This window comes from Crocuta crocuta, unplaced genomic scaffold (genome assembly GCF_008692635.1).
Source record: "Crocuta crocuta isolate KB4526 unplaced genomic scaffold, BGI_CrCroc_1.0 scaffold92, whole genome shotgun sequence".
NCBI classification, from domain to species: Eukaryota; Metazoa; Chordata; class Mammalia; order Carnivora; family Hyaenidae; genus Crocuta; species Crocuta crocuta.
This window is the reverse complement of record NW_027528804.1, coordinates 2,755,091-2,773,609: the sequence shown is the minus strand read 5'-3', so window position 1 is coordinate 2,773,609 and position 18,519 is coordinate 2,755,091. Positions and strand designations below refer to the sequence as shown.

Here is an 18,519-nt window from a genome sequence, read left to right as displayed (position 1 = left end):
GACCATCTATATTGGTGGGTCATAAAGCACCGTATGTGCTTAGGAGTCTGCACTTTATCTTGAAAGCTGTGCTAGATTTCAAGCAGGGCTGCAACTTGTGTCTTAAGATAACTTCAGAAATATGGTGAGGGATAAATGAGAAGAAAGCCAGAGTGAAGACCGGAATACCAGTATGTAGGAATAGCATAATGTAGAAAAATAAGTAAGATCTGGAATGAAGGTAGTGGTAGCAGTGGGCATAAAGGAGAAGCAGCTAGGTCAAGAGATTATAAGGATCTTAAGATTGGTAACTACTTTGATCCGTGATGGTTTGTGGTTTGAGTTTTGGACATGAGACATCCAAGGATAAATATTCATAGGCGTTTGAATATATATTGAAATGAATAGCTATATAGAGAAGGACTCAAGAGTTACCAGAGTAGGTATGGGTCAGGAGATAGAAGCAGAAGATGGATCTGTGGGAATATCAGCACTCTATGATTGCCATAGGGGAGGAGGACAGACACTAAGAAGGAGCCACTTGGACAAATTGTAGTAAAATTAGGGTGTACAAGGTTTCTAAAGAGAGCCAGTATAGATTCTGGATTTGGGTCAGTTTACAATCAAAATATTCCTTTTTTAATTTCTTTTTGATTTATATATAGTAACTTTGATATATAGCCCCAATCTTTTAGATGACATAGTTTGGTTAGGTTAACCCTGGATCTTACCATTTTACTGGTTTTTCCTCTTTGAATTGATGGAGTTGCAGTGTTAAATTGTAACAATGAAGTATTTTCACCCCTTAAGTTCAGTTCTTTTTTTTTTTTTTGAACAAGTGAAATGAAATTTGGTTTTGCTAGAATCTTATGATTAGATTGCCTTTATTCAGAAGCAGTCAGATACAGCACTTGGGATTGTATGAAACTTGGAAATAAAACTTAGAATTTCTCTCTTCTTTTTTATTTTTTTAAGTTTATTTGTTTTGAGAGAGAGTGAGAGCATGAACAGGAGGGGCAGAGAGAGGAAAGAGAATCCCAAGCAGGCTCCATGCTTTCAGCCCGATGTCGGACTCGATTCACAAACTGAAGATCGTGGCCTGAGCCAAGATCAAGAATCATATGCTTAACTGACGGGGGAGCCACTCAAGTGCCCTTAGAATTTTTCTAATTGGATTTTATAAAATTTTAATACTGTTTAGGATTACCCTAATTTGTTAATTGTACACGGTACAACATTTTCAGTATTAGTCCTATAAAAGTGTATGCCATTTGAAGCATCTACTCCCAGTTGATATAGCTGTTTAACAAAGATACATTAATCTGTTAATTTCAGACCATATTCTGGTGCCTTGCTTTGATTTGTTTTTTTCTATACTTCTCAATGCTGCTTTGCAGTTGTAGTTTTTCAAATTAAAATTTTGTAGACAATATGAAAAGAAAGGACTTGGGAGTTATAAAAGGACTCATTGTCTTCTCATTTACTAGTTGTATGTTCCTTTGAACTTTATTCATCATCAGTAAGTTGACATTTTTCCTTCAAATCGTGGGTATATCCCATTCATTTTTCATAATATCTGCAACATTCCATTACGTGTCTCTTTACCATACTGTGAGCCCATCAAGATAAGTTGTTTTCAGTATCCCTTCTACAATCCTTATCTATAGACGGGAGTTAGATTAATTCAGGTATTTATTTCACAGAGAACTGGGGATTAAATAAACACTACTAAAGTGTCAGATCCGGAAAAATTTTTATTTGCCTGATATCCAGAATGGGCATAGTAAAAGGCTTATATTAGCACTGTGTACATATTCTTCTAATGCAAAGGAATAGATGTTGGTAATAACTCACTATAAATTTTCAACATCTTTAGGTCAGTTCTTTGCATATCTAGAAGCAATTAAGCAAAGTTTTTTTATTAAGTCACTGTTTTGGTCTCACTTTCTGATCCATTGTTGACTAATGGTCTTCATAAGACCTAGGTTTTATCCTATACCATTCACCTGAGTTACTTCTTCAAGTTCCATTATATTTGTTCATAAAATGGGAAAAATACCTTTTTCCTGATCTTGGTTAAATTAAATGTAAAATTCTAACAAGTAGTGTTTCCCAAATGTTACTTCATACTAATGTTGTATAATAAGTATTTACTAACAGAGTACTTCATACTCAAATTATAATCAAAACAACAAGGGAGGAAGAGTGATGCGATAGCTTGAAATTTTGTTTTGTTTTGAAGTGGAAGAACAAATGTTCTACGTTTTTTTCCACATCTCATAATCCCATGTGTTGGTTTGCTGTGGGTTTTTTTTAGTATGCTTTAAAAGAAAAAACTTCCTTGGTTTTATTTATTTATTTTTTTTTAAACTTCCTTGGTTTTAAATGAGGATTTTGAAGGGTTACTGGTTGGCTCAGTCAGAAGAGCATGTGACTCTTGATCTCAGGGTTGTGAGTTCAACCCCCACCCACATTGGTTGTGGAGATTGCTTAAATAAATAAACTTCTTAAAAAGAATTCTGAGGAGCAATTGGGAATTAAACTTGTTAAAAATATATTTTGTTTCTGTTTTGCTTCTCCTCTTGAAGATAGTTACAGGTTAACCTGCAGTAGCTAATAACAGTTTGGATTGCCAGTAGCCAGAGTGGTGTGTTGAGGTACAAAGCCTTCTGTGTATGTATGGCTATCGTTAGAAGAAATAAATAAAAGAGCTTATTTTCAAATTTATGTTTGATATATAATTCTTTTATAGACTTCATTGCTAAGCATACTTTTTCTTTGTGAAAATAGGGATCTAGAATGCTTGTTTCTGGACAGTTTTTCAGTTCTTTGGTGACTTAAATGGGATCTAAGTAAATAAGGGTTCATTGTTCTATAGTAAATTTTGATTGTATATTTTCTAGTAATATGAACTAAGTTGTGGAATAGTTTAGATTCTGTTGCAGTGTAAACAGGTAATTTTGGTCCATATTAAATGCTTATTTAGAAAATAGAAATGTTACCTGGATTATTTAGCAGTAATATTTTAAATGTCAGAGTTAAGCAAATTTTTCTTTTCACAGAATGACAGCCCATATCAAGGTGGTGTATTCTTTTTGACAATTCATTTTCCTACAGACTACCCCTTCAAACCACCTAAGGCAAGTATTTGTCCCCAAAAGTCATTAGTATAGATTTGTGCTTTATTTCAAAAGAATAGAGTATATTTAGAAATTAAGGTTTTGTTCATACAGATTTGGATTATTTTGTAAAATAGTAGACTTTCAGCTATTCAACTTTGTATACATTTGCATATGTTGCTGCAACCTAGGCTATGTATGTTGGAGCTTAGACAGGCTATATCTTTTAGGGATTTGGGTTTGCATATGTAACAATAAATCTGTCAAAACTTAAAGTCGCTTAATGCTCTGAAGTGACTGGTTTACAGTCAAAAGCATGTGGTCCTTGACTTTTCAGAGCAATTAACATAAATCCAACTTCTATGAATACCTTATAGAAAGTAACAGAACATTGGCACTTCAACCATCTTTGCAATCAATGTTATAGGTGTAGTATTACAATTACTTGAGATGAAACACTTTTGTGATGATGGAAATTTTTATTTTATGTACAGTGGAAATGCAGACTAAAATACATATGTTTTGTAACTTGATACCTTAATTGAGTTGGTCTATAAATTTACATTCTGAAGTTCCTTTACTTTTTTAATGAACGTTAGCCTTCACAATGCTCTTTTTAATATTCATGACATGATAGAGCCAAAGTTAACCTTCAAAATACCCCCATTGTATCATTGATAGTAAAAATTGTTGCCCCAAAGTTAAATTTTCTATTTTAATGAAAGAGAAGGAGCCCCTGGAAGATCTTGATCAGAATATCAAATGAGTTTCTGTAATTTTTAGTCCTAGTATATATAAAGTAGGTTATAGCCATTTGATTTTGTATGTGTGTATTAGTGTGGCAGTATTTTAAACCTTGCTAAAAATGAAAGTCTTATTTCAGATTAGGATACTTGCTTTTACTTGAGAAAAATACCTTAAAGATGTTTTTTTAATTTATTTTAGGTTGCATTTACAACAAGAATTTATCATCCAAATATTAACAGTAATGGCAGCATTTGTCTCGATATTCTAAGATCACAGTGGTCTCCTGCTTTAACTATTTCTAAAGGTAAAAATACTTTCAGAGAAAGGCTTGAGCTGCTTAGATTTATAGTCTTGGAAAGGTCTCTAGATCAATTCTGGTCTACTTTTAATTCTGATCCATCATGTGACATCTCTAATAGGTTATCCAGTCTCCACAAGAATATCCCAGATGGAGATGGAGTGCCTCCATCTTTCTCCATTGTGAATGATTGGTGGCTTTTATATTAGTTTTCCCCCACAAATAAAATCACCTACCACAAAACTACTTAATGGCAAGGAAGTCTGCCCTCTAGTAACCTTTGGGTATTGGTGTTGGCTTAGCATTACTTAAGGTACAAAAAATGAGGTTTTTAATGTTCCTAAATAAGACAGTGTTTCAGATAGGTTTGTGCAGTGAATTTGAATCTGCTAAAAGGGTAATGTAACATCTTCCAAACTTTGACTAAAATCACTCTTTTGGAAGAGAAAGAAAGTTCCTTATCTTTACCTGAAGATTTTTATAACCACTCTAAGGTTTTATATTATAAAATCTTATAACGCTTTGCAGTGTCTGGCATATAACCTACAAAGTGAATTAGATATATGTTCTGTGATTCTGGGTATCGTCTTAAGTTCATGAATTGAACAGGTCAGAGTAAGAACTAAAGTTGCGAAGGTTCACTTAGTGATAGAGAGGTGCCTGCCTGGCTGGCTTAGTCAGTGGAGCATGACTCTTGATTTTGAAGTTACGGGTTCAAGCCCTGTGTTGGGTATAGGGATTGCTTAAAAATAAAATCGTGAGGGGCACTTGGATGGCTCAGTCAGTTAAGTGTCCAACTCTTGATCTCGGATCAGGTCTCAATCTCAGAGTTATGTGCTCAAGCCCTACGTTGGGCTTTGTGCTGGGTGTGAAGCCTACTTTAAAAACGTGTGTGTATGTATATAATAAAATCTTCTGGAAAAAAAGTAATGGAGATAGACTTCAGCATTTATTTAATCAGTACTCTTAGTTTATAAATTCAAGGAGACAGAACACAGTGAAGCAGTTGGGGATTTTTGTGAAACTCCCTGAGGGTAGAGCAGAGAACAGATTTTCTTCTTTTCTTTTTTTTTTTTTTTTTAATTTTTAATGTTTATCTTTGAGAGAGATAGAGGAGACACAAAATCTGAAGCAGGCTCCAAGCTCTGAGCTGTCAGCACAGAGGCCAATGTGGATCTTGAACTCAAACCGTGAGATCATGACCAGAGCCAAAGTCGGAGGCCAAACCAACTGAGTCACCCAGGTGCCCCCTTTTAATGTATATATTTATTTAAGTAATCTCTACACCCAGCATGGGGCTTGAACTCACCAACCCAAGATCAAGAGTCTCATGGTCTCCTGACTGAGCCAGCTAGACACCCTGAGAATGGATTTTTCAACATGCCAACAGCTGAGAATAATACTGCACAAATGTTCCCTGCATTATTCTTTACTAAATTTCCCGCCTCAAAGTACCAAGAAACATCAGTTACTTAACTTCTAATGCCACTTATTAAACAGAATAATAAACTAATTATAGCATTGTTTGACTATCTTGGAATTCCTCTGAGTTTCGCAGTATTTTTATAGCTGGTCAGCACTAAACTTGATGCCAACAAAGCTGTATTTTTGGCATTCCTTATGTGTCTCCTGTGAAGCAAAATGTCTGTAAAGCTGTGTCTCATTGACATTAAGATACAAACTAATAAATCTTTTGAGAATTGAGGTTTTTAATACATGTTTCTAAATACATTTTATTTATCCATATTCCCAATGCTAGGTAACAGACTTTTTTTTTCTTCTTTCTTTCTTTTCTTTCTTTTTTTTTTTTTTTTTTTTTTTTTTTTTTTTTTTTTTTGCAGTTCTTTTATCCATTTGTTCACTGCTATGTGATCCAAACCCAGATGACCCCCTAGTGCCAGAGATTGCACGGATCTATAAAACAGACAGAGATAAGTAAGTATGTAGAAGAAGAGTGATTTTTTTTTTTTTTAATGAGTTAAGCTTACACTCTGCTTAAAAGAAGACTTGATGATTATTTCTGGTAAGATAATTAAAATGTGCAGAAAGCTAGTTTTGGAAATGTGATTATTTTTTAAATCAGTTTCAGTTTATATTAAACAGTGAATAGCCCCTCTAAAACGTTTTAATTTCCCAACATGTTCAGTGCTGCTTGTCACTCTTAAGTGTTTGAAGAGAAAGCAGATTTTTCTTTATCTCAATTATGTTTTTGAATCAAATAACTGGTACCATTATAAAATTGTCTAAATTCCTCAAATGTTTGAATTAAAACCTTTATGTACTACTTCACCATTATAACTTTGTCATATGTTATAATTAATGCTAAGTATACTTGTTCAATTAGGTACAATAGGTTAGCAAGAGAGTGGACAGAGAAATACGCTATGTTGTAGGGTAAGAGGATCTGCACTCTATGGTGCGCTTATTCATGGTACTGCCAGCACTTGAGTGCTGCATGCTTTAAGGCACTGTCTTAACTAACAAAAGATAACAGATGTGACAGTTTTCTGAAAACTGTACATTTAACTGCTTGATCTCTGTTTAGCGTGAAAGTATACCCAAAAGTCCTTATTGCTTGAGAGTATTTTTTTTGCATGGCAAAGCAGTTACATATAGCACTAGTAAGAAATGAAAGTTTAAATAGTATCTTTTTCAAACTACCACAGTTATTTAAATTTTAAAGTTGGTATATTTTAATTTTTATACCAATATTATATGAAATGTGATGATAGTTCAAATTTGGCCAAGAGATAATAAGGGGGAAAATAGTTTTAATGAAGCCTTCAAGCATCTAAACTAAGCATTCCTTACTGACAAGCATGCATTAATATCAGCTATATTTTGTGGCTCCCTGTATGCTAAATGAAACCTTCATTTTAAAGTGCTGGCTTTTTAAGAGGGTGTTCTTAAATGAGGTAACCATGAATGGTAGAATTTCTATATGCTAAAGTTTAGGAAAGTGGTTGAACCATGTTTACTTCTTGGTTTAAAATGAAGCTAGTTAATACTTCATAAAGTTCAAACTGGAAATATAAATCTAAAAGTTCTGTACCCTTTGTATATTCATTTCTTAAGGCTATCATTATATTTTTTGTTGGTAAGTAACTTACAGCATGGATGAAATATAGAAAGAAATTGGTAGCAATTATCAATATGGATGATAATCCTCAGTGAAAATAACCTTGCTCGTGTGTGAATGATGTTGATCTTTTTAAACAAAGATGCCCCCGAGTTGTACTACTAGAGATTCTCATGAAGTCTCAAGTGGGACTTGTTAGCTCCAATCACCACACTTTCTAAAAGTAACACATACATGTTCTAATTAACATACATGCCAGTCATACCTACCTCATCTTGAAAACTTTTTTCGAAACTTCCTTCCCCAATGTTTAATCTCCTACCTGTGCTTATTTCAAATGTATTTTCTAGTATTACCTATGGTCTAGTAATTTCTCAAAGTTTAGGATTCAGATAAAATTGGTTCCAGCATTGATGGCAATTTCTGTAGAATGTGTGTGCAGTTCTGATGTAAGTCCATGATGAACTGTAAAATAATTTTTTTAATGTTAAAGTTTGTTGGAGTGAATACTAATTATAGAACTTCTAATAGAACATTTAAGTCTGTGGTAGGAAAGATTAAAGGTCTTTGATTTTTTTTCTTAGCTGCCCCCCCCCCCCCCCAATCTCAGTGCCACCTTACTGTGTTTATGATATTGGAACATTGTATGGGAAGCATAAGATTTCCATTTCCCACATTGCTTTGAGTACCAGTGCTGTTTCTCCCTTGTTGCCTTAATTCTAATCATAGACATGAGAGATGACTCCATGATGAGTTCGGAGGTAAAATAGAAATCTTTCCTTTCAAATATTAAGAATTCTTTAACTTTTTAAGTAACGTCTTCTTTATTTACAGGTACAACAGAATATCTCGGGAATGGACTCAGAAGTATGCCATGTGATGCTACCTTAAAGTCAGAATAACCTGCATTATAGCTGGAATAAACTTTAAATTACTGTTCCTTTTTTGATTTTCTTATCCGGCTGCTCCCCTTTCAGACCTCATCTTTTTTAATTTTATTTTTTGTTTACCTCCCTCCATTCATTCACATGCTCATCTGAGAAGACTTAAGTTCTTCCAGCTTTGGACAATAACTGCTTTTAGAAACTGTAAAGTAGTTACAAGAGAACAGTTGCCCAAGATTCAGAATTTTTTTAAAAATGGAGCATGTGTATTATGTGGCCAATGTCTTCACTCTAACTTGGTTATGAGACTAAAACCATTCCTCACTGCTCTAACATGCTGAAGAAATCACCTGAGGGGGAGGGAGATGGATGCTCGGTTGTCACATCAAAGGAAGCAGCATTATTCTAGCATCCAGTCTTTTTTAAGCCTTCCACTGTTAGAGATTTGAGGTTACATGATATACTTTATGCTCATAACTGATGTGGCTGGAGAATTGGTATTGAATTTATAGCATCAGCAGAACAGAAAATGTGATGTATTTTATGCATGTCAATAAAGGAATGACCTGTTCTTGTTCTACAGAGAATGGAAATTGGAAGTCAAACACCCTTTGTATTCCAAAATAGGGTCTCAAACATTTTGTAATTCTCATTTAAATTGTTAGGAGGCTTGGAGCTATTAGTTAATCTATCTTCCAATACACTGTTTAATATAGCACTGAATAAATGATGCAAGTTGTCAATGGATGAGTGATCAACTAATAGCTCTGCTAGTAATTGATTTATTTTTCTTCAATAAAGTTGCATAAACCAATGAGTTAGCTGCCTGAATTAATCAGTATGGGAAACAATCTTTTGTAAATGCAAAGCTGTTTTTGTATATACTGTTGGGATTTGCTTCATTGTTTGACATCAAATAATGATGTAAAGTTCAAAAGAGTGAATATTTTGCCATGTTCAGTTAAAAGTGCACAGTCTGTTACAGGTTGACACATTGATTGACCTGATTTATGCAGAATTAATAAGCTATTCGGATAGTGTAGCTTTAGTATGCTGCACATGATACTGGCAGCCCTGGAGTTCATAGATGGACTGGGGACCCAGCAGTTTTGAAACGTGTATATGGAGTTTAAGAAGTTTATTTTCCAGGTGCAACCCCCATCTAACTAAATTTTTTCTTCACCTTGTACACTTGACAGCTGAAAAAAACCGTAACATGGGAGTAATAATGGGTCAAAATTTACAAAATAAAGTACTGTTTTGGTGTGGGAGTTGTCATGAGGCTGTGTTGAAGTGACTTAACTATGTGGGATATTGAATATCCACTGAAATGGATTTGTTCAGCCATTTACATTAATGAGCATTTAAATGCAACAGATATCATTTCAGGTGACTTAACATGAATGAATAAAAGTCAATGCTATTGGATTATTTTTTGTTTGACAAGTGCTATCTGTGCCACTAATTTAACTTCTGTAGTAACAAGGGCATTATCATTCTTCACCCTTCCTAATCCTGACGCTATAGTTTTACTTTTTTCCTAGTTAATTTTGATTTGTCCATTGCTTTCTTAAAATGTTGTATTTGGTTTTTAGCACATCTGTGACTTTCATCCACTTCCACATTTTTGCACTGCTTACACTTATGTGCAATTTTATTCCTTGTCTGCACACAGATGTGGAAAGCTAGATATAAAATAAATGTTAAAGCTTGATTTTTATAACCATTTTAATATGTAGTTTGGACATGGTTTATTGACTTAAAATTTTTCTCTAAATTGCAAGTGAAGTGCATGCCTTCCAAAGATGTTCTGGCTTTGCTAATTCTGTAATTTAAACATTTCATTGAGAAATACCAACCCAGCTATACAATTTTCCAATGAGTGATTTTTTTTTTCATTTCATCTTTTACTTAAAAAAAATTACTCCTTAAACGTAGATGTCATACTGTAATGCTATTTTGGATTCAAATTACAAGTGAAAAGGTAGTAACATACCCACTCCATAAGGTAAGAAATACTGTTCTTTTGCTCTTTTTTCAAAAAATTACTTCTGATTCTCCTATACTCAAAATAGCTTTAGTAGGCGTATTATTTCTTGAAAGCCAGCCATGAATAAGCACTTTGTCAGAGCTTCTGAATTCCTAATTGACTTTCATGTTGACCTTCTTTTTAGCCATAGACAACCTTTAAGTATTTATAGAGATGACTTAAACCGTTGTCATAATTACTAGATGTGTCCAGTTCTCTGTATCTTTGATGCTTTCTACAACATTTCTATGTCAGTTCTAAGGGAATAAGCCATAAAGGCTTCTCCAGGTTTAATAGAACCGTAAAGTACCTGGAAAACCAACATTTTTGAATGTATTGACACTGGACTTGAGATCATCTCCAATGAAACCTTCAAAAGAATCCAAGAATTGCCCTTTTCCCCTATATACTAGTGCCATGTGGAGGACTGGATGCATATTAGAAGATTAAAAATTGATTTTGGTTCTATATTTCCTGTATCTTTTAATACATAGTCATTTTTAATGCTGAGTTTCTCAATCTATGAGAATTAACAGTCCAGTTGACCTGTTAATGGTAAATTAATTTTAAGGGACTCCTTTTTCCTGGGCAAGTTTGCAATGTGATACCAGATTTAAAAAAAATTTGTTGCTTTCTTGTGTGGGTGTACTCACAATTTTTTAAAGTATGAACCACAGTTCACAGTGGTCTCAGGGGTAGTGAAACACTCACTTTTTTTTAATGGCTTAGTTGAAATATGCTTCAGTTACTGAACATGCTGTGTTAGTGATTTTGGAGGTGACTCAAATTAGCCGTGTTTTGTGTTGGCATAACAAAACTGTTAAATGATTGTTGATTACACTTTTTAAAGTGAATTTGTCTTTATTTTATGAGGAAACCAGTACAAGTCACTAAATATTGTCTTAATAGTGACATCTGCATAACACTTGTAATAGCTAAGGTTAATTGAGCTTAAAGGAATTGTTACCATTAAAGTCTGTGTTAAAAGACACTTTGGTCTCAGTAATTCGGGCTGACATGAAATCCACACTTTAACTTAATACTATGTGTGAGTTCTGTTTTGAACTTCTTAAAATAGCAGTTTACAAAACTGATCTATAAAGAATTATGATTCTGAAAGTGTGGTCCCAAGACTAGGAATCAGTATCATTTGGAAAGTTCATTAAAATGGAAGTTATCAGACCACACTCTAGGCCTCCTGATTGAGAAGATCCAGTGGTCTGTTTTAAAAAGCTATCCAGGTGATTCAGAATTCTGTTCATAGATCTAACAGCCCACAGAAACCATCCTTGAGCCCTATAGCTAGTTATTTGACACCCCCCTCCCTGTTTCATGGTGATAAGAAAACTGTTGTATCCCCAAGTATTACATTGCTATCTTAATATCTGACAAATTGTAGCACTTTGGAGTTACAAATAATACTGTATGTTCTAATATTTACTTCAGGTATACTAAAATCCTACAATTTGACTAACCTAGTGGTATTCAGAAATTGTAACAAAAACCTAACTTTATATTCATGTATACATAATTCAGCAAATGGCTAACTATTAAAGAGTAACCAGGTACAAAAGTCTTCAAAGTGTTCGTTGGATCCAGGGTTTGAACATGTCATCATGTAGCCTTAAACTAAGTTTTTTGTTTTGAGTGAAAAGGTAAGCTCATTTAGGACATTTGTAGTGTTCACTGGATTTAGCATATATCAAAACCTGCTCAAGTAGCTATTTAAAACTTTAACTGTCCCAGTGTAAAATTGTAAAGGTATTTGGAGACAGGATTTAAAAACCTGATTGCCTCTGTATCCTCAACCCCCAAAAAATAGTGTATTGGGGGAACTATGTAATTGGTAAAAACTAAGGTACTAAGAAAGGCTAGGAGGATTTTACTTTGTTTTGGTCCCCAGTAATTACCACAATTTTGTATCCTTTCTGCTGTCCTATAACTACTTGCTCCTTTCTTGCCTCATTTTGAGGAAGTTTTTATGGTTTTAAATTCTGGCAAACTGTTAGAGTAATTGCTCTTTTACATGATGTTTTATTTAAGGTCCCATTGTCCACTAACTTCCCAAATTGTACACTATTTCTGAATATTTTAAAGTGCCCTCTTAAAGTTTTCCTGTATTGAAAATGGTTCTATGAAATAACTAATTTTCATTTTGCTTACTGTTGTCTGAGCCTCTTAAATGTCAATTCCTTGTTGGTGTATCGCATTTGAATAGTGTCAAGTAAGACCCAAACAATGGAGTAGTTTTATGCCCTACTCAGGAACATCGTTAACCATTGTCCTTTGGTTAGCCATCTCTTAAACTTGTCTAAAATCTTGATTTCTACACAGATGCACACACCCGCTACCTCTTTTTGGCCTCCGTAAACGTAAAACATTCCTTTGAGTAGCTAGCCCTAGCCCAAAGTTTGGCCATCAACCTTGATTTCTCCTATAGCAGTCCTGTCAATTATTTTAATTTTTATTCAGAATCTACCTATTCATATTCACTACTGTCACCATGGTATAAAGCTCCACCTGTTGGGTTATTGTAATAGCCTACTCAGTGGTCCGTCCTGCTTTTTACTTTGCGGCAATCTGCCCCACACACAGCACCCAGCATATTCCTTTTGAACCGTGTCAGATCATGTCATCACTGCTCCACACCTCCTAAAGGTTTCCTGTCTCATTCAGAGTAAAAGCTGAAATGCTTAAGGATGTAATGACTTAATACACTCTGCTCCACCACTCCCCAACTCAAACTCACAGGCTTCAGGTGAGATTTGAGGACTTTCTTGCACCTTAGGATGTTTTCCTTTGTTCTTCCCTTTGACTAGAATTCTCTCAAGTCCTATAACACCCCTTTTCCTAATTAAAGGTTCAAATGTCAAACTTGAGTGATTTTCCTCAACTATTCTACATAATACACCAGCATAGCCCTGCGTTGTAGTGTTCCATGGCATAATCAGTATTATCTACCTTGCCTGTAATACTTCTTGTTTCTTCAACCCCATCCTAGAATAGGGATTTTTGTCTGTTCTGCTATATTCCTTAATGAGTAGGTGACTGCCTGGCACGTTGTTAGGTGGCCAAGTATTTAATAGGTAAGTGTAAGTTAAATGGTAGGCTGCCAAAAATATTCCTTGCTATATTTTTAACTCTAAAAATACAAAAAACAAGAACTACAATATACTATAGAAAAATATAGTAGTCCTCCCTTACACACAGTCTTAGGTTACTCATGGTTAACTGTGGTCCAGAAGCAGATTATCCTCTTGATACATTGCCAGGAGGTAAATAGCCTAACTATGTCACATTTACCTCACTTCATCGGATCATGGAGACATTTTATCCTCTCCTATCACAAGAAGGGTGAGCAGAGTACAAGAAGATATTTTGAGAAAAAGCGGACACATTCACATAACTTTTATTAGACTGTTATAACAGTATTGTTGCAGTTAATCTCTTAGTGTACCTAAATTGTAAGTTAAACTTTATCATATGTATGTATAGAAAAGTACATAGTATGCAGAGGGTTCAATACTATCAGTTTGAGGCACCCACTGGAGGTCTTGGAGGATATCCTCCACAGATCAGGACTAATGTAATGAACCTTCTTCATTCTTCATTCTACGGTAAGTAATATACCACCAGTCAGTAGATGGGATATTTCAGTTTCTATTAGTATGGATGATTAACCTGACTGACTCATCTGAAAAAGCAACCAAACATCCTGGGGAAAACAACTTTTTTTTTTTTTAAATGTGTGAATCAGTCAAGAAAGGAGTACCCACAAGCCAAAATATGCTGATGCCAGGAACTCCGCAGAATTTACATAAACGGAAACCATCTTTCATCTCAAAAACACTTGAAAAACCAAGTGAAATCAAGTTCCCAGTAAACCAAGTGACCCTGGCAAAGAGTGGTGTCAAATAAAAGAAACCCGTCCCTAAAACACACAGGAGTCTGCAGATCTTGAACGTTGGTGCTCTGTAGCAAGAGAATATTCTCTCAGAATCTGTTGTCCTAGTTTGGCCATTGTGAAGATTTGCAGCCCTAAATCTTACTACACAAGTGGCCCCAGAGGACTTAGTTTTTTAAAGTTGTTCCAAATCAGAGCAACCAAGTACTGGCAGAAACAAATACTCTCAAAGAACTCAATAATAGCTCACGGTTAAGTTTCAGAAAAAACAAACTACAAAGGAACATAGCTCCATGAATGGGAGCCATGTGACCTGAAAATTTTTCAGACATTAAAAATATCAGGTCATCAAAAATTGGAAAGAAGTAGTAAATATTCACAAGATGACACGATCTAGAAAATCCTGAAGAGTAACAATTTAGAAAGTTATTAGAGCTAAAAGTGGAATTCAGCTTAATCGAGATAAAAAAAATCAATTGTAGTTCTTTAACTAGCAATGAACAATCTGAAAATTAAGAAAGCAATTCTATTTACAGTAACATCTAAAAGAATAAAATACTTAGGAATAAATTTTAACCAAGCAAGTACAAAACTTGCACACTAAAACTACAAAACATTTCTGAAAGTCCTAAATAAATGGAAAGACACCTTGTGCTCATGGATTAGAAGATGTATTGTGAAGATGGCAATGATCCTCAAAGCAATCTACATATTCAGTATAATCCTGTCAAGATCTTAATGATTTCGCAGAAATGGAAGATTTAGAAATTCAGAGAGAATTGCAAAAGAGCACAAAAACCAAACAATCTTGAAAAAGAACAAAGTTTGATGACTCCTACTTTTTCAAAATTCATTGCAAAGTTACAGTAATTAAAAGAATGGTACTAGCATACAGATAAACAGATCAATGGGATAGAAATGAGAGTACAAAAAATAAAGACACACATCTGTGGTCAATTTATTCTCAAGAAGGGTGCTAAAACCTTTCAATGGGGAAAGAATAGTCTCTTAATAGTTCTAAGGCAAGTGGATATTCACATGCAAAAGAATGAATTTGGATCCCACCTCACAACACATAAAAAACTCAATATGGATCAAGTCCTAAATGTAAGATCTACAACTATAAAACTCTTAGAAGAAAGGAGTAAATTTTCATGATTTGGGATTTGGAAACAAATTCTTAGATATGAGAGCAAAAGCAATGAAAAAAAATAGATTAAGTTGGACTTATAAAAATTATAAACTTCTGTATGTCCAAGATACTAAGTGAAAAGACAATGTATGGAATGTGAGAAAATATTTGCAAATCATATATCTGATAAGGGTATAGTTTACAGAATATATAAAGAATTCTTAAAACTCAACAAAAAGACAAGTAACCCAATTTAAAAATGGGCAAAGGATTTGAATATTTCTCCAAAAAAGATATACAAATGGCCAATAAACATGAAAAAGATTCTCAACACCATTGGTTATTAGAGAAATGCAGATCAAAACCACAATAAGCTACCACTTTACATCTCCTAGAATGACTATAATATTTTTAATGTTTATTTTTGAGAGAGCATGTGAGAGTCAAGGAAGTGGATAGCAGATAAAGAGGGTTACAGAGAATTTGAAGCAGGCTCTACACTAACAGCAGTGAGCCTGACATGGGGCTTGAATTCACAAACCGCAAGAGGTTTGTGATAACCTGAGGCAAAGTTGGACGCCCAATCGACTGAGTCACCTAGGTGCCTGGAATAGCTATAATTTTTAAATGGAAAATAAATGTTTGGAGGATTTAGGGAAATTGGAACCATTTTATATTGCTGGTGGGAATGTAAGATGATGCAGCTACTATGGAAAGCAGGTTGGCATTTCCTTAAAAATTAAATACAAAATTACCACATGACTTAGCAATTGCATTCCTAGATATATACTCCAACCAGTTGAAAACAGAAATTCAAACAAATGTTTGTATGTTCATAGTAGCATTATTCACAATAGCCAAAGGTGGAAACAATGGATGAATGAACAATTTGTGATGTATTCATATGATGGCATATTATTTTGCCATAAAAAGGAATGTAGTACTGATGCTTACTACAATGGGGATGAACCTTGAAAACATACTAAGTGAAGGAAGCCAGAGATGAAAAGTTACATATTGACTTCCAGGGAAGATGGCAGAGTAGGAGGACCTTAAGCTCATTTCATTCAATGGATACAACTACATAACAGCCATATCAGTGTAAACAACCCAGAAAATTACTCAAAGACTAGCAGAACAGACTCTCCGCAGCTAAATGTAGAAAGCAGGACACATCAAAGAGGGTAGGAAAGGCAGAGACATGACTGAAAGCTAAGGATTCACAGGAGTATCTGCAGGATGGAGGGATGCCCCAGGCACAAAGAGGGGAGAAGAGCAGACCCCAGCCCAGGCATGGGAGACTCACACTAGGAAGGTGAATGTCCATAACATTTGGCCTTGAAAACTAGAGGGACAAATTGCACAAGTTCTTACAATCAGCGAGGCCTAAAACTTGGAACGTAAAAATCAGGAGAGAGCTGGGAGGGCAAGAGGAAACTGAGTCCCAAGCCTTGAAGAGAGAGCAGAAAAACAGTCTCACAGAGATACATCCTAAAAGCAGCAGTTTGAAAAATGCTCGGTACACAGGAGGGAGATTTGTTTAGAAATCTCAGAGCTTGTGCTGGAGGAGCAAGGATCCTTGGGATACTTCTCCAGGAGCAAAGAAGCTGGAGGGCACCATTTCTCTCCCACATCCACCACCACAAACACACAGGCCACCTGCAGGAACCAGTGTGTTATCAACACTCACTACCTACCTTGCCTCCACTCCAGGTCCCTGTCCACAGCTGCCTCTCTGGCAAATGCCTGATCTGACTCAAGCCCAAGGCAGCCCCAGACTGTCCCACTAACACTGCAAGGACCAAATCCTGCCCATAACAGGTGAAGAGAGCCATTGCAAATGACTGGACTAAAGGCAAACACAGCTCAGCCACAACAGCAGGGTGCATGCAATACATATAGGGGACACCCCTGAAGTGCCAGGTTCTGATAAACAGAGGACACTGTGCTGCAGGGCACCACAGAACCTCTTCATAAAGGCACTACTTTCAAGAGCAGCAGACATAGCTGACTTTCCTAATACATAGAAACAGACATAGAGAGACAAAATGAGGAGACAGAGGAATATGTCCCAAATGAAAGAACAGGACAAAATCACACAGCAAGAGACCTAAATGAAGTGGCAATAAATAATAGGCCTAATGGAGAATGTAACATAATGATCATAAAGTACTTACTGGACTTGAAGAAAGAGTGGAGGACGTCAGGGAGACCCTTAACAAAGAGACAGAAAACAAAAAACCCCATCAGAGATGAAGAAGTCAATAAATGAAATTAAAAATACACTTGAGGAAATAAATAGTAAACTAGAGGAAGCAGAAGAATAGGCTAGTGACTTGGAGGAAAGAATGGAAAGCAATCAAGATGAACATGAGAGAGATGAAAAAAGAAAAAAAGAGTTAGGGAACTTAGCAATACCAATACCATCAAGCCTAATAACATTCAATTATAGGCCTCCCAGAAAGAGGGGGGAAGAAAATTTACTTGAAGAAATAATAGTTGAAAACTATCTGAATCTGAGGATGGGAACAGGAATCCAGATCCAGGAGGCACAGAAAGCCCCCAACAAAATCAACCCAAGGAGGTCCACACCAAGACACATAGTAAATAAATGGCAAAAAGTAATAATGATAAAGAGAGAATTTTAAAATAAGCAAGAGAAAAGAAAATAGTTACATATAAGGGAAACCCTATAAGAGTATCAGTTGGTTTTTCAGCAGAATTGTGCAGGCCAGAAGAGAGTGGCATAATATTTTCAAACTGCTGAAAAAGAAAAACCTGCAGCCAAGAATACTCTATTCAGCAAGGCTATCATTCAGAATAGAAGGAGAGATCAAGAGTTTCCCAGACAAACAAAAGTTAAAAGAATTCATGACTATTAAACTAGCCCTACAACAAATGTTACAGGGGACTCTTTGAGTGGAAAGGAAAAACCATAAGTAGGAGTAAGAAAAATAGGAAAGAGGGGCACCTGGGTGGCTCAGTTGGTTAAGCATCCAACTTTCGCTCAGGTCATGATCTCATGATTTGTGGGTTTGAGCCGCATGTCAGGCTCTGTGCTGACAGCCAGCTCAGAGCCTGGAGTCTGTTTTGGATTGCGTGTCTCCATCTCTCTGACCCTCCCCTGCTCATGCTGTCTCTCTCTCTCTCAGAAATAAATAAAACATTTGAAAAAAAATTAGGAAAGAGTCAGTTAAGTGTCCAACTCTTGACTTCAGCTCAGGTCATGATCTCAAGGTTCATCAGATGGAGCACTGTGTCAGGCTCCATGCTGACAGTGTGGAACCTGCTTGGAATTCTCTCTCTTCTCCTCCCTGGCTTGTTCTCTCTCTCTCTCTCTCAAAATAA

General features: G+C 35.5%; 1 protein-coding gene across 4 annotated transcripts in view; it reads left to right on the top strand.

The window, feature by feature from the left end:
- The window catches only part of UBE2D3 (ubiquitin conjugating enzyme E2 D3), a 28,541-nt gene extending 19,621 nt beyond the window's left edge, over positions 1 to 8,920 (top strand). For all 4 annotated transcript variants that reach the window (XM_077755759.1, XM_077755761.1, XM_077755760.1 and 1 more), the window contains exons 5-8: positions 3,042 to 3,119; positions 4,044 to 4,149; positions 5,985 to 6,078; positions 8,057 to 8,920. In XM_077755759.1, the coding sequence (XP_077611885.1) occupies positions 3,042 to 3,119; positions 4,044 to 4,149; positions 5,985 to 6,078; positions 8,057 to 8,102 (324 nt within the window). In that variant the 3' untranslated portion in view covers positions 8,103 to 8,920. The remainder of the gene's footprint in view (positions 1 to 3,041; positions 3,120 to 4,043; positions 4,150 to 5,984; positions 6,079 to 8,056) is intronic.
- The last annotated feature ends 9,599 nt before the right edge of the window (positions 8,921 to 18,519 follow it).